Here is a 25141-nt window from a genome sequence, read left to right as displayed (position 1 = left end):
ACCGCCGCTCTGGCTCCCTCCGCCGCCGGGGCGCTCCCGCCTCCTCCGCCCGGACCTGGGGCTCCCGGATAACAGGGGGCGGCAGCGGCGCTCGCACTGCCTCACGCTCTCCACAGCCAGAATCACCACCGCCGCCGCCTCCTCCTCCTGCTGCTGCTGGCGAGGGGCGGGCAGCGCGGCGCACATGCGCAGCAGCCCCCCCTCCGGGGCACAGGGGGGACGGCGGCCGCAGCGCGCAGGCGCACCGAGCCCCCCTCCGGGGCGCTGGGCAGCGGGCGACAGACTGCGCAGGCGCGCTTCGCTCCCCTCCTCGACCGAGGGCGAGCGCGCGGCTCTGCGCAGGCGCGGACCCCGCCTCCCGGCCGCGGGCGGCTAACGCGCAGCCGCAGTGAGGCCGCTTGCCAGCCCCGCCTCCGCCGGCCGCCCTACGCTGGGCGCCCATTGGCCGCGCCTCGCGCCCTCGGGGGGAGCGGGGGGCGGGGCTGGGCGCGGAGACACAGAGGACGGCGCGAGAGGCGGGAGAAGGGCGGGTGGGCGGGGGGGGGGGGTGAGTAGGGCGGCGGCGCGCGCAGGTGCGCGTGTGGGAGGAGCGCGCATGCGTGCGCGCCGCGGCCCGGCGCACGTGGCCGCGCGCTCTCCGCGGGGGCGGCGCGCTCGAGGCTCGCGCGGCCCCTCCCGGCCCGTGTGGAGGCGCGGCCCGTGAGAGGGTCGGTCGCTCCCCGATCCCCACGCGGTCCCGAAATGGCTGGCGTCCCGAGCCGTGCATGGGGAGGCTGCGGGAGGTGAGGGCGCGTTTCCACCCTGCCGCGCTGAGGGATCATGGCACCGCCGTCTCGGCGCACTGCCTCCCTGATCTGGAGCGTGACCCAGAGCGGTAACGTCAGGCGGTACATTCCGAGGGCGCAGAGGCCCTGTCAGTCACATCCAGCCCACTGGGTTACTGTGGGAGCACAGCTCTAGAAGGTCATGGAGTCCCGCCGTCTGCCAGCACACCTGCCACTGCACCAGGAGCGAGCAGACTTTAAATAACTCTTTTTGTCCCTTTCCTGTCCACCTGTCATGGTAGAGCTCATTGCAGCTTCACAGCTACAGCTAACTCTGTTGTGCTCTTAAAGTAACAGCTGAGCCTCTTTTCTATCCAAATACGCAGCGTATCATTGACAGATGAATGCTACGATACACATCAGGCTAAGGAACAAGTACTGCTTTGATAAAGCAGGAGCTTGCCTTTTGTGTTTGCTTTCCAGTCACACAATATTACCATATTCTCCCTACTTGTTTCCTTTTTTGTCTCCTCTTCAAATTGCCCTTCCAATGGACGTGCTCAACAAGGCCTGGATTAGTTCCCGCCACCTCAGAGGTCTTACTATAGTTTTGTGATTCCTTCTCCCACCTGTTGCTTTCAAATCCCAATTGCTTTTTCTTTTGTATTCCCAGCTGTCACTTCCTGCCAGCTACGTCCTTGCTTCCATTGTCACCCACAACTGCTGCAGCATGTCCACAATTTGTATTTGTCCTTCCTCGTGCAAACAGCAGGAGAGAGGAGCTGTCGCCTGTTCGCCCTGTTTTCACGTACAGCAACGAGCTTTCTGCTGGGCACAAGGTAAGCAAAGCATCGCAACTTTATATACATGCAAGATTATCAAATCCTTCCCAAGAGGGATGTCTCAAGACCTTCCTGAAGCTCGTCACAGTGAGAATAACTTCTCTCATGCTCTGTCTGCATCTCCCAAGATGAATTAATATGAACATCTTCACATTCAGACAAGGTAAGGTCATGTGTGTTGCTTGGTTTTCTTCTTCTGTTTCCCTTGAATCTCTTTACTATGCAGTTGTATCTCTTGATTTGTTTTTCCCTCTTTTATCACCTGTAATTTACTATTATATCATCTTTCTCTAGATTAGCCTTTGAAGGTCTGTAATTTAAAAATAAGGGCCGTATGTTTGAAAGCTGTTTCCAGGCAGGAACATGACAATCCAAGCGGCATCTGCCTGCTCTCTACTAGAATCCCTTGTTTAGTCTATGAATTACTAGGTATACCTGAAGTACATGATTGAGGTGATCCTCTGATGTGTCGAAAGTCAATCATTAATTTTAACTGCTATACCGTTAAAAACATTTCCACAATCTTTTTATCCTGCCCTAAAACTAGCTATTATCAAGAAAACGGTATATATTAATTACATCTATTAATATTAAAAGAAACACTTTTAAAATATATTTAGTTTTGAGACACAAACTACACAGCTATGATTTCACGCCAAAAGAGAAAACAGAGTTTTCAGTTTTTTCGGGGAGGAAGTAGTGTTCTTTCACAGTTACTTTCCTTTTTTTGCTTGCTTTCTTCAGTTTAATGCTGGTGATGTGCTGTCCCCAGCTTTCTAACAAACCTTTTGTCCTAACTCTTCCTCAGTTCTCTTCCTGTTAGAAAAGTTATGTTAACATCAATACTTCTCCAATTATACATCCTTTCACTCCAACTGACCAGGTACTGTTGCTTTAACAGCCTCTATTTTCTGCTTTTCAAAAGAGAGCCTCGCTTACACAGTTCGACTGCGGTCTAACTTCTGGGTACGTGTCCTAAAAGGTCTCAAAACAACAGGTGCTTCCATGCTTCTGGGGCTTGGCTCAAAGAATTTGACAATTCACAGAACGATGCCCTCTCTGCGCTCTCCTCCTTGCTTTATAGGAAAATGAAGAGTAAAACTAAGCCATTGAGTTAGAGAAATTGTTGAGCCCTGCGAAGGATGAGAGCAGAGCACTCAGAGGTTTTTGCAGCTGAAATGATTTACTGTTTGTTCTTGAATCATTGCTAACATGTACACTCAGGAGGAACAAGACTCAAATATTTGCAAAGCAGCAAGAAGCAGCACCACTCTCAACTCAGTCTGAAACTGTTTTTCTGTGTAGGTACCCCAAACCCCACGTAGTTTCATTACAAAGGAAGGAAAATGGCATCAGGTGTTATAAAGCCTTGTTACATGAGTTACCTGCTGTTACAGAAGATTTTCAGCAAAGACATGTGATGCTTAGACCTAATAAGCAACTGTGTTTAATATCCCTGATACTGTAACAAAAAATAATAAATACTTAGAGGTGTAGTTGATAAATATTCAGCTACCTCCTGCCACTTCTTTCTAATGTTTTTTATTTTCTGTAAATAACCTCTAAGGCAGTTTTAGTCCTTGAATAACTGTTGAGGGGTTAAAATGTACAGTTATAACCATACGATATAGGGGAGTGTGAATATATTTAGAGAAGATGATGTACTCCTTCTCTCATCTTCTTTAAGACCTTTCTCAGCTCTGATTACATCAAACACAATAGAACAGGAACATTTTTTCTGACCTACACAGTCACAGTACTCCTGATTTGGTTTGAACTTCAGGTTGCACGGTTCCAGTTGCATAACTCTACTGTATGTGGCGTCTTTCACATTCAGGGCATGAGTACTCTGGTGTTGACAAACAAGGGAGTTGGATCTTTGCAGCCTTCCAGATCACGATTAATTTGTCAGATGAATAAAGAAAATTTGTGCTAGTTTTTCTTTATGTGTGTTTGGATATCTGGGGGGTTTGGCAGCAACTGATAATGATTAATGGCCTTACAGTTTTAGATAGAGTGTAGCAGTAAGTGCACATTTTTCTCAAGAATTGAATAAACAGAGATTCTTTGTAAAGAAAATCTTGTATTTGCTTCTTGAGGTAATACCAAGTTTGCATCTCCCAATATTTCGTTCCTTAGTTAGGTTTGTTACTACAAGACAGAGACATAACTGGCAATCATGCTTAGTTTCTGGAATGTAAAGTCAGCTGTAAATTTTAAACATGAACCCCTGATTTGGCAAGTGAAATCAGAAAATGTGCTAAATCCTCGTGAATACAGTGCAACGGTATGTGAAAGAGTACATTTCCTTCTAGGAATTTCTGCAATGCAAAATGGGCATACATGAAATCATGCAAGTCAATACAATTAACAGCAACTTATGTTTTCATAGCCTTCCATCCCAAAGAATCCCACAGCCTTTCCAGAAGTTAGTGTAGAGCAATATAAAACAAGGATCATTTTACTACTGCTGAAGCGCAACCGACTGCTCAACAACTGTACATCTATGCTGGCAGCCTGGTTGTCCACAAAGAACTTGCAGACTTGGGCTCCGTATTAGGAACAAAGATTCCCCTTTGGAATTTTTTTAGCGTATGTGAAAGCTTTTAAATTACTGAGTACACCAGCGAGTCGAAGGCTGCGCAACACCTCAGCGCACATGAGCTTGTGCTTGTAGTAAAGTCTGACTGGTGTATCAGAGCTTACTCTGAGCAGAGACACACCGGCTGGTGTGCTGCGTGTAATCGGTTTGACAGCCCCCAGGAACCGCCGAGTCTCCGTGACCCTAGAAAGACAGGTTGGCACATAAATTAAACAGTTCAGTACCTCCCCTCCAACTGTTTATCCATCTCCACGAGTCATAGACCTTCCCAGTCGAGCACTCACATCGGAACTGAATGGTTAGATAACAACGGAAGAATCTTCCCCGTGTCCTCGCAGTTGTTGCAGTTTAAACCCTCAGATGAAAATATTTGAGGGCTGATAACTGCCTTTGAAGCAGGACAGTGGTTCAGTAACACAGACAACAGGGAGTGACTATTAGTAGTAGTTGAATAAGTGCAGTGATTCTATTTGGATTTTTTTTTTTTAACTTTTGGTAAAGTTTGCATTAGACATAGTTGCTAAATCTGTTTTTTTATTTTTTCCTATAGCAATATTTTTACCTTACCAGAGCACTTGCTTATAATCTGGGAACAGAAGGAACAATTGTGTTCCTTCCCAGATACTAGAGACAAAGAGACAGTCAAAATATTCTTAAAAATCTTAAATTCAAAGTCAATGAAACCTAAGACACTTCTGAAAATGGGACATAAGCTTTTCAGATGTGTGGGTGCTTAAGAAGGTTTTGGTTATATTTTTCACATAGGGTGTACAGTTGTGAATTTTGTAGGGAACTGATCTGTGCCTTCCAGAATATTAGGGGAAGCTGTTTTTTGGAAAATTCTCTTGAAGTTACTTTCTGCATTGTGAAATTAAGATTCCTTGCCCAAAGACACATTTGACTGGAGGAGTGTCCTGCCCTTCTTGACTTTCATTCAGATTTTGTATCTCAGATGTCGATGTTGTCCTGCTCCTTGGCTTAGATACAGCCCTGTGGCTGAAAACTACTGATCAGCTGTGCCAACAGACATATATATAGATGCTGCTGTAAATCCACAACTACTGAACTGCAGTTTCTAAAAGCAAAAATGTTTTAAGTATCAACTTGTCCAGATATGCTACTACCACTTCTGGATGTGAATATCCATCTCCTCTTGCCTGAGGAGTTCACAGTCCAAGACAGGATCTGAAACGTACAGAAGTTTTGTCCGAAAACATATATTGGCATATGCAAATGTCTCTTCACTATCTGCAACACCTGCAGGGTGTTACAAGGGCAGATATTTAGATTTCATCAGTGCAGTCACACCAGTGGATGTTCAAAAACGATCTGTAGGGTTACAAAATTATTAGTTTCGCAAGACAGTATTAGAGCCAAGCCATCCTGCACTGAGGCAATGGAAGACTTCAGGCTTAACAGTTTCTAGAAGCCTTAACAGGTTCTACAGTTTCATAGAAGATGTCTGAAAAACAAGATGTTTACTTGAAATCATCTGGTGATTAAATGATATATGTTGTGGTTGGCTTTGTGCGTATGTTTGAGGCTTTATTTTACTACATATGCTCCTGCATAATGAAAGCTCTAAACAGAAGCTGTTAGAAAAACTGACCACTTCGAAGAAGTATTCCTAGGTAGAACGATCAATCACAAATAAAGACACTTTCAAACTGGAATACTGCAGTGTTTATCCTGGGAGTTATTCTGGAATAGCTATGCCAACCAAATTTTACGTAGAAGGCCCTGAAGTAATTCACAGAGGAAGCAGCTACTACTCTTTGATTTCCTTCCGTGGTGCTCTGTCCGAAGGAAGGCTGTAATTTCCTCAAAGCTAGGGCAGAAGCTCTAGTGCTAGACAGTCTTTCAAATGAGAGACAATAGATATCAATAAAAATTCATGGGAGTTACAGTATGATAAATTTAAATAAATGCTGAAATAAAGTTTTAAGATAACTAAGCAGCAGGGGTAGAGCACTGCTGAGGACTTACACTTTGTGCTTCTGTGGGCTATCCTGCAAGGAGACTTGCAGATGATCCTCTCCCTCTTCTCCCTTCATGGGAAAATTAAAAGGGAGCCAACACTTCTACAATTGATAAACATTTGCTTTCCAGGATTTTAACTCTGACCGATTCCTGAAACTCTTATTTATCACTTCCTACAGCAGGAAAACTCTTGCTGAATCCTAAAAGAAACTGAGTAACACTTCAAGATTTGGTCCCTCAGAAATAGCAGTAGAGACTAAAATTTTACACTATGTGTATTCCATCCATTGTCTTGTCACCAAGTGGCAGCTGTTTTTGTGGGAATCATTAAAAACTTCCCTTGTTTTGTAGAGCACTATCAGTATTTGAACTCTCACAGGGAGTAACCTCTGCTTCTATCCAGAAAATATCAGATTCAAATAAACACATGCAGCAGTGCTCAGTGAAGCGCGAGTCCATTATTTACAATTCTGCAGTTTCAAGTTGGCATTATTCAAACATTTGCAGTGTGCCTTGAGCCTTGGGTAGGAGCACAGTGGCAGAAAAGGTGAGACAAAAAAGAGGAAAATACGCAGGGATCTGCATACACAGCTTTTACTATAATAATACATTGTACACATTATTCCTTTCATCTGAGAATGTCACCGCTCATTAAAAAACTCTAGTTAAATACATAAAGCTCTGTGAGGAAAGTAATTCTTTTATTGGTAGGTTAACTGAATGCCAGAGTTATTCAGTGTTTTTCCTCATTAGAGCTGGAGACACAACTCAGGAGTAGAACTAGTCTTCAACTTCGGCTACATAAAATGCTGCGCGAGTTGCCAACAATGAAGATCTGTGAGTGGAGTTTGGTTCATTGTGTCAGTCTGTAGGAACACTTATTATTTGTTGGTATTGCAATAGCTCTGGGAGTCCTGAGAGTCCCGCGACTGCGATTCCTTTGCACAAGGTGCTCTCTGAGCACACAGCAAAGAGGTGTGCATAGCCCCATGTTAAATTGAATCAGGAAACTGATTTCAATTAGAAATAGTCCCCATAAAACCCCGTTTATTTTTAACTCAGACTAGTACTCCGATCTGATTCCCTAGTGCAGATGCATGAACAGAATTACAAGAAAGAGGGTCCCATGCAGGCAGGAACGAACAAGGAAAGGGTAAGGAACAGGTTGCATAAATCTTGCTTACGTAGAAGAGGTGTTTGTCCAACTGTGCCCTTAACTTAGCCTAACCATGACAAGGTTGCAGTTGTAACTGATGTGAAAACAGCGCTATTTTTTCTAGTAAGTTTTGTTTAAATTAACACAAGCAAGTGGCATATATCAATAAACAAAACAGTAGCTCTGCCACCTCAGGTGATACTGTAAACGTTTTCAGAGTAGAATTTGAATCATTGACTAAAAATCATCCTTTTCCTTTCAGATTCAAAAATAACTTCTCTCAGAAACACACAAAGGAAATAACCTTTAAACTCCATGTTTGTTTTTGCAGTGGTATGACTGGAAAATAATTTCATCTGCCTTTGCAAGGGGGGTTGTGTGTGGTGTAAAACAGAGACCATTTCCCTCCCACCACAGTCATACATCTATTATCCGACTCACCACTTCTGGGACTCCTTCTGGCTGCACTGGTTTTATTGCACTGAAAATTCAAGCATGTGAAAATATTCCCTGTTTTCAGGTTACTTTGTTCACTGTTTCAGGTCAGTATTCCTTCCTTTAGAGGTCTGGAACTCAACATTCAGAAAGTGCTGGATATTGCTGTCCTTAAGCCTTGTGAGAAGGACCAGCACAGTGGAAAGGAAGGGGGGAGGGAAGGGAAAAATGAAAGGGGAGGAGAGTCCATATCTGAAGAGAGACTCCAGACTGGAGAAATTTTACTGACATCCATTCAGTACCCAGCAGGGTCTCCTTCAAGGGCTTTTGCTGAGATCCAAAGGCCCTTGCAATTCACAGAGGCATTTACATGCAACGTTGCCCTCTGGGTGCTAAGGTATGACTGTACTCCTGGATAATGACAACAAAGACTACTACCAGACTCCTATTGAAATGTCAACCAGGCACTACGGTGGTAGAGAGTAACAAAGAGATGCTAATATAATTAATTATGAAGCCTCAGTACCCTCATTAACACATCTTTGGTGCCTAGATCTTTAAAAATCAGCTGTATAAAGTGACTGTCAGAATTAATTCCTTATAAATTGCCTCCTGTCACGTCCCAGCACTACAGCAAGTTCTATCAGGCCTTGTTGATGCTAAGAAATCCTGTTTTTTTTTAGTACTGATGCAGCTATACTGGTGTTGTTAAAGGTATCAGCTGTTGCATAAGCAGCAGTTTGTCAGGCTAAAATACAGCAAAATAAAAGTGCCTTTAGTCAACCCAGCTTCCACAATTGGCACCATAAATAGGAAAAGTTTGAATCCATTAAATGGAAAACTAAGGACAAAAGAAAAACAGGAATGAAAGGTGTCATATAATTTGGCATTAAAATGTTTCCAGACTTTTTTTTTTTTAAATTTGATGATTGCAGCCAGTTTATGGCTCTCCCTCCTCCTGCTGCCTTTACAACAGCAATTCCGCTTCAGGCCTCATTCCAGTGCATCCTCCCTCCCCACCACTCCCACTTACAAATATATATTTCAATAGACTTAGGCTACATGGAGTTCCAAAACCAGCATGTAATTGGTGCAATTGTCTTTTACGCTTCGCCACAAAGAGCCACATTCATGCCTTCTTGAGCCCTGTTTTGTCATGTTTTCACTTTTTTTTTTTTCAAGTTAGACTGGCCTGGCGTCAGTACTTGTGTTGGAAACCCTACACACACACTAGAGTTACACACACCGTCTCTATTGGTGGTTCATTCTGTTATTTCTGAGTACCAGACTGCTATCCTGTCATTCTCCTAAAAGATAAAGGTGCCATCTTTCAGAAGTGGTAAAAAGAAAGTGATCGTTACAAATCACTTGGCATTTCCTGCAGCAGTTGCAACGCACACACCGACACATCCAATTTGTCTGTACAACATATTCTTCTTCCCTTAATCTTCCATGTGCTTCCGAGAAGATTATAATCTTTCTGCAGTGCATAATTTTGCAAAGTTATCTCTGTGTGTGTTTCTATAATACGCTCCAGGATCCTTGGGATAACAGACCAGTCAAAATGGGACATTTTTATTTGCCATTTCAGAAGCAGCTTTTACACTAAGTGTAAGATGATTTTGCTGGTCTAGCTAAACTGACAATATGCAAACTCTCTAAATAGAGGTGAAATTTATATCACTAAATGAGTCCTTGCAAATCTGTTTTTTCTACTGTATTAGTTAACGTCATGGTAGAAGCATCATTTTATTCTCCACTCTTAAATTACATATCCGTACCCCAGAAAAGCTGTGATGTATTTATGCATCATTCAGTGTTCATAGAAATATTATATAAGAAATGAAAGTAGCATGCTTGAAATTAAGTAAATACATAGATTTCTTAAGAGTGATCAAGAAATCACACAGATTCTGCTTGCCTGCTTTACGTAAGTACAAATCTGATGGTACCAAGTGGAATCTCACTCCTTATTTCTGAATGTCCTTTTTTGAAACAACACTTCTGCAAGGATAGCCAATTCTGTTCAGATGAGTAACACCTGTCCGCAGTGCTTTTTGAGATAGCCAGCTGCTTTACACATATCAATTAAAATTCCGACTGTTTGAGAGACTGCAGACAATAGTACGAGTTGGTGAAGTGATGTACAGAACAGATAAATAATTTTCAGTCATGCATGGTTACCGACTATGGGATTAATTGAAGAGATCTCAGTTTTCTTCCATGTTGTCAGCACTGCAAAGGGTCAGCTACCTTTTAGGAGTGGCATGCCAGATTGTCCTTTTATTTCTGAGGTGAGATGGTTGGCATGCTGCTATAAACTCAGCAGGAACTAGAGGCTGCTGAGTGTAAGAGAGAGACACTGCCCATCACCTTGTTGGCAGCATCAAGCCTCTGTCCAGGGCAGAGGCTCCCAGCTGCCACTGAGTTCGCAGCGCCATGACAGCCAGGAATTGGGATCCTGAGCCTTTCGCAGATGCCTCTTTTGAGATGCCACGGCTCTTGGCCCTGTGCCAACTCTTGCTTGCCACTCAAAACCTGTCAGCATGGTGTCTTTGGGCCCCTGCGGTGGCAGCTTGCTGCCACCTGCAACAAAGCAAGCTTTCCCCACGCTCCTTCCCCTTTTGGTTACACTTGGCTAAAATCTTTGTCTTATTATGACATAGCACTGAATACGGGATAGGCAATACCTGTACAGTGCCAAGAAATCATACCCATAATATTTAATAAGGAGCCCCCAACTCTAATGCTACATAATAGATATATGATTTTAACAGAGATGGATTCTTTTTATAATGCATCGCGTCTCCAGGTGTAACAGAACTTTAGAAATGAGGCAAAACACTTTCTGCCTAAATTGAAGGTGTAGCTTTCAAAGCAAAAAGGGCCCAGCATTTGCAGGGACGTCTGGGAGAGGGAACAGGGAAAAGGAGGTCAGAAATTAGAGAAAATGCACAAGCCTTTGCCGCACAGCCCTGAGGAAGCAATAGCTGGAGCATTCACACAGCTGGAGGTAACACACCGAGCCCTCGCAAGGACCCCAACCCTCATTAAGCGACTGAGCATCTGGTTGGCTGCACGGACGCCGTGTCCTCAACACGGAACAGTCGGGTGACCTTTCCTTCCTTCAGGTTTAGTGAATGGGTGAATACCTGATGTTTTAAAAAAATCAAAAATCTCTAACAAAAAGAACTAAGATGTGTAGATTAGCAATGCATCCACAAAATATATACCAAATGTGGCTGAAACACCACTCTGCAGTTTAGGAACTTGGGTCCTGTTCTTTCTTCCGCCATAAATTCCCAGCATGATTTGGCAAGTCGTCTAATCCTTAAACCTGAATTTTTCCCTGTCAAAAACAAGCATCAGCAGTTATCTACCTTGCAGAGCTTTGGCGAGGATAAAATAAATACTTTTGGTATATTGCAAGCATGAGATGAGAAGTATCACAGGTAACACTGCAGATTAAACAGACTTCAGTCAACTCATTTACTTCCTGGTCTTGCATTTGAACTCCAAAATCACCTGCAGTGGCATGACAGGGTGCTGCTGTCATCTTTCAGGAATGAGCTATGCCGGACTACTGGTGAAACCAAAGAGGTGTCCTTTAAATAATGCTGCTGCAGATGTAAGGGGCTTCCCAGTAGTTTTCCTTTTGGGTAGTATCTCTATTATATCCTCTAGGGATATTTCCATTTGATGCAAACCTCCAAGCCTCAGTGAGACTAACTTGTAGATCAGTGGAGCAAACAACCTCACTCTAAAGCAAATGACACTCAAGATCTCATTCAAAGCTAACCAGCGTAGGAGGGAACTGGTCAGGTATTGCCTGTACTCAGACAACAAGCACAAAACGTCAGCATAAAGCCAGTTTGAACTCGATATTGCAAACCTGCGTTAGTTCAAAGACGGCCAAGAGCCCAGACCTCCTCCAAACCAGATTTGTCATGCTAGGCAGTAGAGAAGTGCACAGGTTTGAAATAACCATCAGGAAAACAGAATTAGGTCTTGCTGGTTATCCTACTTGGGGAGACAGGCAGGTTCTGGAGTGATAGTTCTTTGATAGAAACCCTTTTTATTGTTTGCAGAGTTTTGGTTTTAGGCTGTGTTATTGGTTTGTTTTTGTTTTGTTTTTTAATAAATGAGACTATGTAAAGAGCTCTGTTCCTCTGAACAGAACCATTAGTCAGTAAAAGGTGATGCCTTTGATCCCATTTCAAGCCCCTCACTGCCCGTCTAAGCCCCAAGAGCTCTTTCTCACAGCCAGACACTCCATTCTTGTTTGAACTATGCATGTTGTTTTCATCTTTACTTGCATCTGTTTGGGGTGGAGGGAATGGGGAGAAGGTGTAAAAGGGGAAGCCTCAGTTATGTTTATTTTTGGGTGGGGACTGCTGTTTTGGCTGTCTGGAGCCTCAACAGAATTCAGTTGTTTCACTGATCACAAACAGAGGGCAGCTACTGCACCCACTAGTGGGTGAATCTTTACTGAGATGCAGCTTGGAATACTTGGTCATAGAAGTCATACCCCTGGTGTTCACGCTTATCGTTACATCTCATTCTTTTTTCTGATACTTGCTCCCCAGTGCTGCTTCCCACACTGCTCTCTCTACCTCAGTCTTCTCTTGTTCTCTTTTGTTTTCTGATGTCGATTTACTCCCTTATGTAAAAGTGAAAAGTTATTAATACTTTTTATCATGAAACTCAAAGAAGAGAAAGCACAGATCAGCACTGTAGTAATAACAGCCACTTTAGAGAGACTTAGTAGCCTCAGGTTAGTAACAACCTTCCCCCAGTTATCCCTGATCTTACCTTATTTCCAGTGTAGTGTTACTATGTCAAACCAAAAATACCTGTTTCTGATACCTCCATGCCAGAAGAAAAAGTAAGATATGATTTATTGAACTACTGTTGATACACTGAAAGCCCAGCACATGAGAGATATTGGAATAAAGAAGGATTCAACTGCAATTACTTACAACAGCCATCTTCTGGAGCTGCTTGTTCCTTTCTCATCCTCAGGGAAGAAAAAGTCCAGACGTACCATGTTACGGGGAACACGTACTACATTTGCAGTAACTTTGCGTATTACTTGCTGAAAAAAACCCGTTGATTTATTTTTGGTCTGTTTCACATATTCAAACTCCAGTTTTCTTATCTCACTTCACTATCTCAAAACCCACAAACTTATCTCCTTAAATTCCCTCTGACAAGTTGTTTGAAGTTTTTAAATTGCAATCTGCACTTGGCATTTTTATTACGATGCAGACTGTATATAAATTCACACTTGTAATATTTACTCTACTACCAAACAGTAATATTCCTTGACAGTTCTAATCATATCAATTAAAGATAATTTAGTGATGCCTTAAGACGACCTATTTATAGATGACAAATCTTCAACACTAAGAACTTCTTAAAAAAACACTCTGCTATTGGGTTCAAATATTTAGTATCAGTTATTCAACATAAAGTAAACTGAGATAAAAAAAATCCCCCTACTTCCTGCAGTTAACTATTTGCAGTAGGAAACCTCATCCAACGATGCTCAATGTACTTTCAATAGGGCTGTTGAATTTGAATAGAAAATATATTTATTTCCCTCATTAAGGGACAGATTGTCTTGTCAGTTTTGCCTCTTCAAGATGATCTCTTTAAAAAATAAGCCTTTCTCAGTAAGTGCTGTACTAGGATTTCACCTATAATAGCAGCAGAGCACCGTTTTATGATACAGCACTCTAGTTCTTGGACGAATACACTGAGGCAGAACACCAGCGCAGGGACTGGAATTCTGCTGGGACAAAACCAGTACAGTGTTTCCATACTCTTATGTCTTTAAAGCTGCTTTGTAAATGGATGCTTAAAACAAGGTGGAAACAGAAAGCTGTATGAGAAATGAAGACAGTGAAGCATTCTCAAACCCATGGTTACAGGCACCTGGTTGAAAGTCTAGAGGCTTCTAGAGCTGCGGCTTTTGGGATGTTTCACTCGTGTTAAAATTAGGAGAAAAGGACAGGAGAGTATATACTTTATCAAAGTATTATCATTCATGTCCTGACGTTTGACTTGGTAAAAAAATAAGCCATACCACTGCCATACGGCGGTGCCCAAAAGAGAGGGGCAGGGCCTGCCTACAAGGAGTGGACTGCGGAAAGCGGCCAGGCTCACGTCCCGTCACCGAAAAGCAGCCTCCTGCTGCCACCTGTACCAGCCACCCTCACTGCTGGAGACGCCAAAGCTGAACTCTGGAAATTCAGATTCATTCTTACGCTAATCAGAGAGAGACTACAGGGCTAAAAGCACCATCAGCCCAACCTAAGGATGATTTATGTTCTTAGCTGTACTGTGGAGTATCGTGAAGGTCCCACAAACCAGGGGAAGCATCACAGCAGATACACAGTGCAGGACTTAAAATCTGGGGGCCTCAGTTCCATCGGCACTTTTTTCCTTGATTTTGAAGGAGGTGCCACTTACCTTTTTCTGCTTCAATTTCACTATTTGTAAAATGTCTGTAATAGTTCTTTACCATGAGTTTTAAGGAATCTTATTTCACTGTTTGTGAACTCCTTTAAATTCCTCAGAGGAACTGCTACGCTCAGCTCTGCGATAAATGGATTCACATGTGCTGAAGCGGCGCTACGTCCGTTCCCACGAGCGCCTACTCTGTACCCTGCGATCCTGACTTTTATCCACAGGCCAAACTCCTTCCCAGCAACAGTGGGAATAGCTGCGCTGAAGTTAGTGCATCTGTGCCTCCTTACGCCAGGACTAAATTTAGCCTGTGTGTTCATCATTAAGTTGTTCCGACCGAGTTACAGTTAGAACAAACCCTGTTAGTAATTATTCCTGACATGGCTATGCTTAAGGAAGCTGCGACCCCAGCACACGTTCCTGCAGACACACGGTGCACAGCCGCCATCCCCTGTACCCGCACCGACGGGAGATGTTGTGCCAGGTTCACCGCGGCGCCCAGGACGAGCTGCCCACGTCCGGCTGGCGTGCAGCGAGCGGGGACGGGGGTCAAACAGGAGATAAATCACCGTAATTCCTTCACACGCCCAACAAAAACAAGCAGCGCGGAAGCCAGACGCACAGCAGGCTTTACACGCACCCAGTAACGCCAACCAAAGCGCCGTACGAAACGGTCTTTCTAGCGCGACAAGTAACTCCAGCTCCGCAGGGCGGAGGGCTCCAGGGCCGCGACTCGTACCGCCGAGCGCTGCGGGGCGTTGCGCCGCCGGACCGGATTTCTCCTCCAACATCGCTCCATGCGGCCCTCCCTCCCCTGCGCCCTGCGGCTCCCGCCGCGGCACCCCCGCACGCCGCTTTCTCGTCGTCCCCCCGCGCCCTCCCAAGCGCCATCTTAACTCCTGGCAGCCCCTGCGCCCTCCCGCTTGTGCCCCGGCGGCGCGGCGGGCCCGGCGCGGGTACGGCTTCGGCGGCCGAAGGGGAAGAAGCCCCCGCCGGACCCACGGCATTGACAACGGTGGCGGCCGAGGCAGCCCGTACCCCGTTCCCACACGGAGCCACCGCCCGCCCCACGCAAACCCCCATGCCCTTCCCCAACATGGCACCCGCCCGGCTCAGTTTACCGCTCGCAGGTCGGCGGCTCCGTCGCTCGGGGGTGACGTCATCCCGCAGCGCCTCGCCCGTTTCCATGGGAACCCGCGGAGCGGGCGGCGGGAGCTCGTTGGGCCGGGACCCCGCTCGCCGCCATGTTCGCGGACGGAACGGCGCCCGGTGCCGACGTGGAGTCGCTGTGGAGGAGCGCCCGGAGCGCGCGCTGCGAGGCGGTGAGAGACCCCCGGCGGCCTCGGCCGTGCTCCGCGCCCTCGGACCCCTTCCCCTCCCCGGTCCTGCTGCAGGGGCGGCCGTGCCCGTCGGTGAACCCCCCGCAGGTCTCGCTGCTTCAGCGCGACGCGGAACGGAGATTTTCCCCGCAGGGAATTCGCATCCCTGCCGGGGCGCGGGGCCCGGGCGGCAGCGGGCGGTGCCGGTGTGCGGCTGCTCGGCTGCCCCTCGGCAGCGCTTCACTGATTGAGGCCCGTTACACCATCGGCAAAGGAACACGCGTGCAGCGGCCGCAGAGCCCGTAACGCTGCGCCCGGCATCTTGTTCGGTGTCTGGCGTTTGGCGCTCCCTCCGCCTCCCGCTCCTGCTGTAAAGCAGGTGCCCTCAGTTCGGCTGACACGGGGCACCTGTGTCTCGTATCAAATCACGCGAAGCTCACAGATGTGGCCGACGCCTGGGCAGTTACGGGCACCCTGCTTTTAACGTGAACCACAGGTGTGCAAAAGCGCTTGAATGTCTATGAAATGCCAAAAAGGGGAAGATGCTTTGACTGCTGTGTGCAGCTCTCTTTTTTTTTCTGTTTGGAATACAGCGTGTCTGTCTTCTTTTAGTAGAAAAGCTGCCAGACTCGGAAAATTTCAACAGCAGAAACTGCAGTACAGTCTCGTACTAGCCGAGATGCTGGTGTGCAGACAGATCAAAGTGAAGATGCTTTCCAAGACCTCCAGCAAGAAGTCCAAGTAGATTACACTAGCCTTCTAGCATTCCTTCAGAGAGTGGAGGATGCTGTTATCAAAGAGCTAAATAAAAACTGGAAAAGCCGTGCCTTTGATGGCTTTGAAGTGAACTGGACAGATCAGAATGAAACAGTAAGTTGACAGAATTCAGGTCATTGTTGTTAACCAAGCAGAGCTGGTTGCAGTGGCTCTGACTCATTAGTGCTGTTTCTTACTGCTGCGACTGTTCGCGCCGGATTCTAATAGTCAGACATTACCAGCTGTTTTTTTCCTCCAGCTTTCTGCCTTGCTTGTGGCCTGGCCTTGCTTGGTAAAACCGTTTTTCCTGCTGGTGACTGTGTTGCAGCAGCAACCCAGCTCTAGAGATTTAAATCTCTAGCTTGTGAGAAGGAAGCCTGCAGCTGTAGGCTTGTATACAGCTTCCAGTAGCCCCTTTAGAGCGTGCCAGACCAGGAGGTACCTCGGAACTGCAGTCAGTGATCTGGCACATCTTCCTATTTAGATCGTGTTTGTTGAGTGTACAGCTGTCAAGAGTGGAAGCAGGTTGTGTCAGCCAGTACATGTTGGTGGAGTCGTTTTCAAACCGTTGTTTGTGAAGCTTAGCAAGTGCTAGAATCACACCTGAGTGGGCTGCTGTAAATCCTTACGGCACAGCCTTCCAGAGTAGTCCTGCAACCCCTGGAGCGTGCAGTCAGGGAGAGGAAACCATGAGGTGACGGCTGGTTTGGTGGGGTGGCTGTGGGTTTGTTTCCCAGTGGGAGTTCAACAACTTTTTCACATATATCCATGTGCTGCTAGGACAGGGGGGAAGCCAGTGCTGTAACCATACAATCATATCTCCATGTTTAGAGATTATCACTTCAGTGCTTGAATTTGATCTTTTCCAGGTGTTGTGTTTGCATACCTTGTCATACCCAGCGGCTCAGGATCAAAACCTACATGTTACCAGTGTCTCGTGGAACGCAACCGGATCCGTTGTTGCATGTTCATATGGCCGGTGAGTGTCCGAATGGATTGAGAGCACAGCTGAGGTTGATGTGATGTCTCAGGCTGATCTGAGTTTTGGATGTGTTCACTTTCTCTGCAGTAATAAACTAGATACATATATACACACACACACACACACACACATCTTGTGCAAGTTAAATAATTTATATTCAAAGAATCAAAGTCTCGAGGTAGTCTTAAATTATGGCTTTTATTTCTTCTACCTTCCCCCCTGCCCCGAAAAGGCATACATGTACTCTTACTGATTTGTTTCTAGATAGATTTTATTTGAAGAGCAAACGTAAAGAGCAGATGCACTTGCAAATATGCGTGGGTGAGGTTTGGAAGTACGTGCTTATCTTCATTGAAGATCGTGCTGGTTTAACGTGGTCTCTTAGCACCCTGGATGAATCTGGCACCCAGTCAGGCATGTGCCTGATGCCCCAGGGATGTGGTAACAAACATGTAAGAATTTCTGAATTGAGGGTTGGACAAAACTGTCATCTAATCCAATGGATGTCTAGAGCAGCCTCTCCTTTCTGTGCCCTACTGCTGCCCGTATTCCTTTTTTCTTCCAATACGGTTTCCTTAGGTTAAAAGCCCCAGCAAAAAGGAGATCCATGAGTGAATGCATAGGGAAGAGCAAAACAGGGCAAACCTGTATGTTACTTGCCCCTTCTGCTCTCCCAGTCTACAGCTGTTTTCAGATTAGAATGTGGTTTCTATGTCTGTGGTTACCCTCGGTAGAATTCCCAACTGTGATCTTAATACAGTCTGTCTGAGTCTGTAAAAACTTTTAGTAACATCCTTTAATAAGGAATTTCACAGCTCAACTACCCATTGGATGAAAAATTGCTCCTTTTAATTGATCATACCTCTTCCAGCAAAAGAAGCATCAAATAAAGGCAGTAGAAGTCAGGCTCAAAATCATTGCTTCCTGTCCTGGCCACTGGCTGTTCTGTAGATCCCTGTCCTCCGTATCATCTCCTTGTAGCAAGATGGGACACGGTGCTAGTGAGGGAATACACGTAACGTGTTGGTAACCGTGCGATGAAGCAAACAGATGGAAATAACAAAAACAGTAGAGTGGCAGGTGTCTTTTAGCATCCTAGAGAAATAATTCCTGAGCCACTTGTGCCAAACAAGGATGATGGGCATAGGACTAGATTGAAATCTCAGGAGCTGGGGTGCATGGCATGATTTGTGCAGGGTCATCAGCACCATTTGGTGGTTGTGAAGAATGTTCTCTGTTCCGTGGTGGCACCTGGACTTCAAGTCACGCTGCTTATCTCAGGTCAGGCACGACTCAGTGAGTCTTTTCAGCCTCTATCTGTCCTCCAGGTTAGATATTTCCCCACTGTGTATTCTCAGACCCTGGATCTTTGAGTGCTTATTTAGAGGAAACCTGGTTTGCAACTTCAACCAGTTTGCAACTTCAACCAGTTTGCAAATCAGCAGCAATTTGGTCTCTTCAGATTTTAATTCCCAAATACTCGTAGCAATCTTCCATATAGACTCTTTAGCTTGTTCCCATTATCTGAATGGTTATAGGTCTTGAAATAGTGAATCGTATCCGAGATTTGCTCGCAGGCACTTTGCTCTGTAAGTACACTGATGTGTGTTGTACATATACTAGTCTGGGGAGGAGTTTCATCACCTCATGATCCCGTCACCTCAGTTTTACTTTGAGATATGAAGCAGCATATTTAAATGATGAATCAGACATAGCAGAGCTCTGCTGGACTGGGATTCTTCATGGACAGACAAGGTGAGACATAGCTTTCTCTTCTTCAGGTTGGATGGTGGGGACTGGAGCACAGAAAAATCCTATGTTTGTACCTGGAATCTGGACAGAAGAGGGTTGAATCCACAGCGCCCGGACCTAGTGGTGGATGTTCCCAGTTCTGTCATGTGCCTGGCTTTCCATCCCTCCCAGCCTTCACTGGTAGCTGGTAGGTTGCTGCTACCTTTGATCACATTTGAAATGTACCCTTATTTCCTTCAGCTTCGATAATTTTTTTCCCCTCTCTCAGCTCAGCCTAAGATTTCTTGCAGAAGTAACGGTGTTGCAGCTCCTCAAGCTGAGGAACTAACGCTCACCAACTTCAATAAGTGCACCCTTGCTTCTGAACTGGGACTTGGTGCTTTTTCAGTGACATCTGCGTTTCTGAGGAGATGCTAGAGAGATGCTGTAAGGAAATTCAGCCCTGGGCGTAAGTGGGAAGAGCGCACTCATTTCAGTAGAGCTGTAGTCTCCTGCACCAGAGCTGACTGTGCCCTGCGTGTAGCTGCCAGTCCTTTGAAGCTGGCGGGCCCATTTACACCATAACTTCATTTCTGCTTTTGTTCTGTGAGACCTTAGGTGTTTTATCTTTGCCCTTTCAGGTGGCCTGTTCAGCGGGGAGCTGGTGGTGTGGGATACCAGCAGAACAGAAGACCCCATAATGTGGAGGACAGGGTTGACAGATGACACTCACACTGATCCAGTCTATCAGGTAATGGAGACCATCTTCAGCAGGCACAGCTGGGGGAGGTGAGAGTTGCCACTACTCCATTTCCTACTTTCAGTTCTTCTTCACCTTACTGGTGCTCCACCTGAAGCTCTCAGACAGGCCGCCACCTTCCAGCAGTTACATTCTCTGTGGTTGCCTGTTTTTTCCCCAGATCCAGCTACTGAGCAGGCATCTGCCGAATGGGACACGCCCCCTGTCAAAATAACTTCTCTCCGTTCAGGATAAATGAAGGGTAGGCCTGTTCCCGTGCTCTGTCTGCTTATTGATGCAGATGAAGCCAACAATACTTGTAGTGGTTTAAAGTATCACTAATCCTTGCTTGGAAGCTTAAAACTACACGAAGGGTCACAACTTGTCCTGCACTCTGTCTTCCTCGTGGGTTTTGTCCTTTTGGGGTATTGTGACACTGGGGAACCTGTGTATTTTCTCATTGAAAGGCAGGAAAACATGGCTGTTCGTAGCTGGGTGAAAGTGCTCTATATAAACACCACGGCTCAAAAGCGATGGCGGGTGAACCACAGAGACTGCAACACAGAATTCAGCCTCGAACATCCAAACGCGTTTCTCTCCGAGCTCGTATGGCCGTGTGCCAGCTCCCAGCAGAAGCTGGTTTGGTACCACGATCACTGGCTGCTGCCCAGCTCCGCTCCCACATTGTCGTGGCGGGTCAGGGGACCACAGGCTGCTGAGGGTGGGCTTGGCAGCTGTGACAGTCCCCTCAGTGCGAGCTCATGGCATTTGGAACAGGTTAACTGGTTACCTGATGCCGGGCACAGAACCCGCTCCCGGCTGCTGAGCGTGTCGACGGACGGAAAGATCCTAGTGTGGCGGGAGGAGCGAGATGGTCGGCTGGCCTTGGCCGAAGGATTCGCCGTGGTGGCTCAGCAGATCCCTCGCAGCACTCAGCTGAAGAAGGTGAGTTCAGCAGTTCGAACAGGGCTTTTGACAAAAACACTCTTAACTCTGGAGCCCGTGTGGCAGAGCTCACCTGCCACAGGAGAAGGGGTAGGAAAAGCCCCTTTTGAACATAATGCACTAACCCTGGAGCCCCCAGCCCTCACAACAGCTTTGGCTTTTTTTTTCCCTCCCAGTTTGCCCAGGGAGAGGCAGCCGTGGGTGTGACCTCGCTCTCTTTTTCACACTTTGATCCCCGCGTGTTCGTGGTCGGCGTGGAAGGCGGCTGTTCCCTGAAGTGCTCCACTGCAGCAGAGACACCAGCTCTCCATCAGCCCCGCAGTTCTGTCCCCCTCCGAGCACCGGCGGAGCTCGCCTTCTCCCCGCACGGCGGGCCCGTGTACTCTGTGAGCTGCTCGCCCTTCCACAGGCAAGTGCTGCGACTCAACTGCCGCCTGGCTCTAGACGCGTGTTTTTCAGACAGCCCCAGGGCGGCGGTGTGCGGTACAGGTTCCAAAGAAGGGTCAGCTGGCATTGGGAACTTGATCCAGTCACTTCCAGTTGTAGGAGAAACAATGTCCGCTGGTGCTGGTGAAGCTGTGCCCACATGAACATGCTGCGTGTGGGCACCACACGAGTAACACAAAACCGCGTTTGTACCCAGGCTGGCACAGAGCATTGACACCTTCCTTAAACCACCCTAAATGTTAACAATAGAGAGAAATTTAAAGACAAGGGGAGGAGCTGAAAATGTAATTTATTTATTAGTGCTTCAGTGAGCTGCCCATCAGAAATCTTACTCGCAGCTGCCTGAATTTACACGAGAAGCTCCCGCCTCCGCCTGCATTTGCCACCCATCTCGGGAAGAGGCCCCGAGCCATGTTCTGTGAAACGTGCTGACAGCCCAGGTTTGTGTTTGGTTTGTGTGAGACAAACACGACTCCAACAATGCCTGTCTCCAGCTCAGCAGTTCTCGGGCATCCCTGGCCCACGACTCACCAGCAATACTCAGCGGACAACGCGAGTCCTCGTTAAACTTAATTGAGGGCAGTAACAAAGCTGTCTCTGCCAATCACATCCCAGGGTACAGCTTGGAATCGCTGCTTTAGGAAACGCAGACCTTTGCAAAGCAGTAACGTTGTCCAGGATTATGCTTCTTGACTTTTTTGTTGTGTCTCTTTAGCAATAAAGCCAAAAAAGCTGTTTCTTGCTTCCTCTCTCACCCAGGAACCTCTTTCTGAGCTGTGGGACTGATGGACAAGTTCACTTGCACTCCATGCTGCAGACACAACCCCTCCTTTCTCTTCAGTTATCGAAGAAATACCTCTTCTGTGTACGCTGGTCTCCAGTTCGACCACTGGTCTTTGCAGCTGCATCTGGAGAAGGCAAGTAACTGCAGGTGCCTATTCTCAGACATAAAATTAAAATTGTGCTGAGTATTAATTAGTACAAGTCAATTGTACTGATGAGCATTTTCCACAAGCAGAGCGCAATGACCATTGTACTGTGCAATTAGTACAGAGTCACTTCTGACTAGCAAGACAACTCCAGTCACAGTTACTTTTCATTTTTTTATGGTACCTTCTGTTGCCACAGCCGTTCACAGGGCTGTAGCACAGTGGGATTACTGTGGCCAAAACTTACTGCAAGCTTCCTTGGTTTTGACATTTACTTCTAGAGCTAATGGTTTAAACCAAGAAATTTTTCCCTAGAAAATTGCCCAAACATTTTTGAGTTAAGGAATGGAGATTTCACAGAATTTGGCAAGCTGGTTTCAGGTCTCAGAGCAGAACAAATCTGCGCTGTCTTGCAGTGGTGTGAGCTGTCACAGCCTAAACACCCGCAGAGGAAAGGGGAAACAGGCTATAAACCCCTCAGTTCCAGACTAAGCAGGCACTCATCTGCTGTGAAATACAAAGTCCATTGCCGTAGAGCTGCAATGAGTGTGTGTTTCACAGGAGACGTGCACCTGTTTGACTTTGAGAAGAGCCCGCGGAAGCCTGCCCTTTCCCTGAAACAGGCCCCCGGTGAACGCCCCGTGTACTGTGTAGAGTTTAATGTCAAGCAAACTCGGCTGTTGGCAGCGGGGGATGCCACCGGCACAGTCAAAGTCTGGCAGCTGAGCTCTGACTTCACGGAGCAGGGACCCCGGGAAATGAATCGTCTGGAGCAGTTGGCAAGCGAGATCACGGACTAAGGCAACAACACAACGGAGCTGTTACTCTGACTCCAGGAGAAGTTCCCCACTCACCTGTTCCAGTGTTGGCCTGAAAAACACCTGACTGACAGCTGGAGTTTCATCCACATAAGAGCTACATTTGCATGTAACCATTAAACACAAGATGATGTGGTTCGACCAGTAACTTTTATTGAAGCACACTGCAATATGTTTGTTTTCCCTAAGAGTTTCAAGCGAAGCAGTTTAAGGTTACATCATAAAGTAACATTGATTATTGTAGAGCACAAAGAGAGAGAGACACATGCAGAACTACAGTCAGCAAACGTGAGCATGTCCTTTTCATCTTTTGGTGCGAGTGTTGCAGATCAGTTCACAAAGAGTGAACGTGTAAATTCGATGTAGTCGTAGGCAGAAGGCAGTTCCCTGCCCTTGCCATCCATGTAGGGCTTCATGTGAGAAATGCAGTAATCGGCCTGTTCCCGGGTCAGGTTCTGAAAGACAGAGACAGCGCGGAGGTGGAGATGGGCACTCCAAGGCTGCGGGTGCCTCCCATTCCCAGGGGCACACAGCTCAGAGCAGAAGGCAGAGCAGCAGGACTACACCCAGCATGGAAATGCTCTGGCTGTTCACACTGATTGTTTAAGGGTTGGAAGGTCTGGCCCAAGTCTTCCCACCGAAGAGAAGACAACAGGTAACTGATACAAGGAAGGAGTTCAGCCTCTTTATTTCTCTGCCAGCTGGTGGGATTCAGACAGGAAAAACCTGCCGTCTTGGCAGGGCTGCGAGAGGGAGGAGGTGTTCATCCTGTCTAAGCTTAGGCTTAAGTTTCTCCTTTGAATCACTGTCTGGAGAAACATCTCCCTCTAGTCTTCCAGACGATGAAAGGAAAGCCTGAGTTGCTGAGGACACATGGTCAATGCACCCCCTTCCTAGGCCTTTTGAGTAGCTCTTGTTTTACTCAACCTGAGTGGTTCTTTGGCAGTTAAAGCTTCTCCTCTTCCTCTATAGAGCCAAGAAAGTAGCTGGGCAGGTAGGGTGGTTACTGTCATTTGTTTGCTGCAGAGGATACCTTGGCAGGTTCAGAACTGACTCAGTTACAGTGACAAGAACCTCCAAGCAATTAGCACTGATCTTTGTTGACCATCTATGCACAAAAAGCCTCCGTCCATCCCTCCCTGTTGGGCCAGCACCAGTACTCACTTGGTAGAGCTCCTCCTTGGTCACGTAGGGCTTCCCCTCTGAGCTGAGGGCACGGAAAGCGCTCTCGATCTCCTCGCTGGATTTCACGTTCTCTGTTTCTCTGCTGATCATAAATGCCATGTACTCCTGCAGCGAGACGTGTCCATCCCTGCCGGTGAAACACAGCGTGTGAGCACTGCTGTCCATGAACACCCAGAGCACAGTGCTTCCATACCCTCCTTAGAGACACGTTCGCTTTTCCGGGAGGAATGAAAAGTCTTAATGCAAGAGACTGTCAACACCAGGTCATTTTCTAAAGTGAACTTCTTCACAAACATCAGTCTTACCTTCACAGAGACTCTTTTACATGAATTGCTGTGAAAGCAACCATAGCCGCTCCACAACAGAAGGAAGCGCTGCTCTCACCCTGTGAGAGACCTTCCAGCCAGCCTCCCAAAGGATACCAGTGCAATATTTTGCAATAGAAAAAACAGAAAGTCCAACCCACGTACCTATTGGGATCTACAGTGTCAAGAATCGACTCAAACTCTGGATCCGGCTCTCCTTCCTCAACCATAGGCAGGTCGTAGCCAAGAGAGCGCAAGCAAGACTTAAACTCCTGGTGATTAAGCCGTCCGGATTTGTCCTTGTCAAAGTGCCTAAAAACGCAAAAACAAACCCCACGTTTTTAACTGTCACTTGTTGAGTACTGCAAGCTGTAAAGCGGGCTGAAAACTACAACAGGTTACAACCAGCCCACGATTCTGGACAAACGAGCTTGAATCAACAAATAGTTCTATTTAACGCACATAAAATGTAAGGACAAGTTCTTTACTTTGCTTAAAAAGCATCCAAACCATGGCTGTATTCCCAGCTGGAACTCTTTGGCCCTCCCAGTTCTTACACCACCGTGCCCCCAAGCAAGGGTGAGGCTCCGGGTGGCCGTGCCTGCACCACCAGCCACAGGTGTGTCTGCAGCCTTTGCCACCTGGCAGAGATCAGAGTGGCACAGCACAAAGTTGGGCAAACAGCAAAGAAGCTACAAACAGATTGGCTGGAGAATCCCGGGAACAGGAGCCATC

The 25141-nt window shown here is 46.6% G+C and overlaps 2 protein-coding genes across 19 annotated transcripts in view; one reads left to right on the top strand and one right to left on the bottom strand.

The window, feature by feature from the left end:
• The first annotated feature begins 15479 nt into the window (after positions 1-15479).
• Positions 15480-23000, top strand: DYNC2I2 (dynein 2 intermediate chain 2). Its single transcript, XM_086625310.1, has 9 exons — positions 15480-15572; positions 16185-16439; positions 17195-17304; positions 19089-19246; positions 19680-19789; positions 20555-20722; positions 20899-21131; positions 21929-22086; positions 22660-23000. The coding sequence occupies exons 1-9, from the start codon at positions 15495-15497 to the stop codon at positions 22896-22898; spliced, it is 1509 nt and encodes a 502-aa protein (XP_086481436.1). The 5' UTR covers positions 15480-15494; the 3' UTR covers positions 22899-23000.
• A 47-nt stretch (positions 23001-23047) lies between these two features.
• Positions 23048-25141, bottom strand: part of SPTAN1 (spectrin alpha, non-erythrocytic 1) — a 51554-nt gene continuing 49460 nt past the window's right edge. For all 18 annotated transcript variants that reach the window (XM_086625302.1, XM_086625304.1, XM_086625301.1 and 15 more), the window contains 3 exons: positions 24572-24718; positions 24081-24228; positions 23048-23371 (listed from right to left, as the gene is read on the bottom strand). In XM_086625302.1, coding sequence (XP_086481428.1) covers positions 23246-23371; positions 24081-24228; positions 24572-24718 — 421 coding nt within the window. In that variant the 3' untranslated portion in view covers positions 23048-23245. The remainder of the gene's footprint in view (positions 23372-24080; positions 24229-24571; positions 24719-25141) is intronic.

The sequence above is a fragment of the Tauraco erythrolophus genome, chromosome 22, assembly GCF_009769465.1.
Source record: "Tauraco erythrolophus isolate bTauEry1 chromosome 22, bTauEry1.pri, whole genome shotgun sequence".
NCBI classification, from domain to species: Eukaryota; Metazoa; Chordata; class Aves; order Musophagiformes; family Musophagidae; genus Tauraco; species Tauraco erythrolophus.
Note: the sequence above shows the minus strand (reverse complement) of the source record. Positions and strands in the feature narration are given on the sequence as shown.

Coding starts and splice junctions, on each gene's coding strand:
- DYNC2I2 (XM_086625310.1), top strand. CDS start 15,495: ATGTTCGCGGACGGAACGGCGCCCGGTGCCGACGTGGAGTCGCTGTGG. Junction 19,247..19,679: donor CCAGCCTTCACTGGTAGCTG/GTAGGTTGCTGC, acceptor TTGCCCTTTCAG/GTGGCCTGTTCAGCGGGGAG. Junction 19,790..20,554: donor ACACTGATCCAGTCTATCAG/GTAATGGAGACC, acceptor CATTTGGAACAG/GTTAACTGGTTACCTGATGC.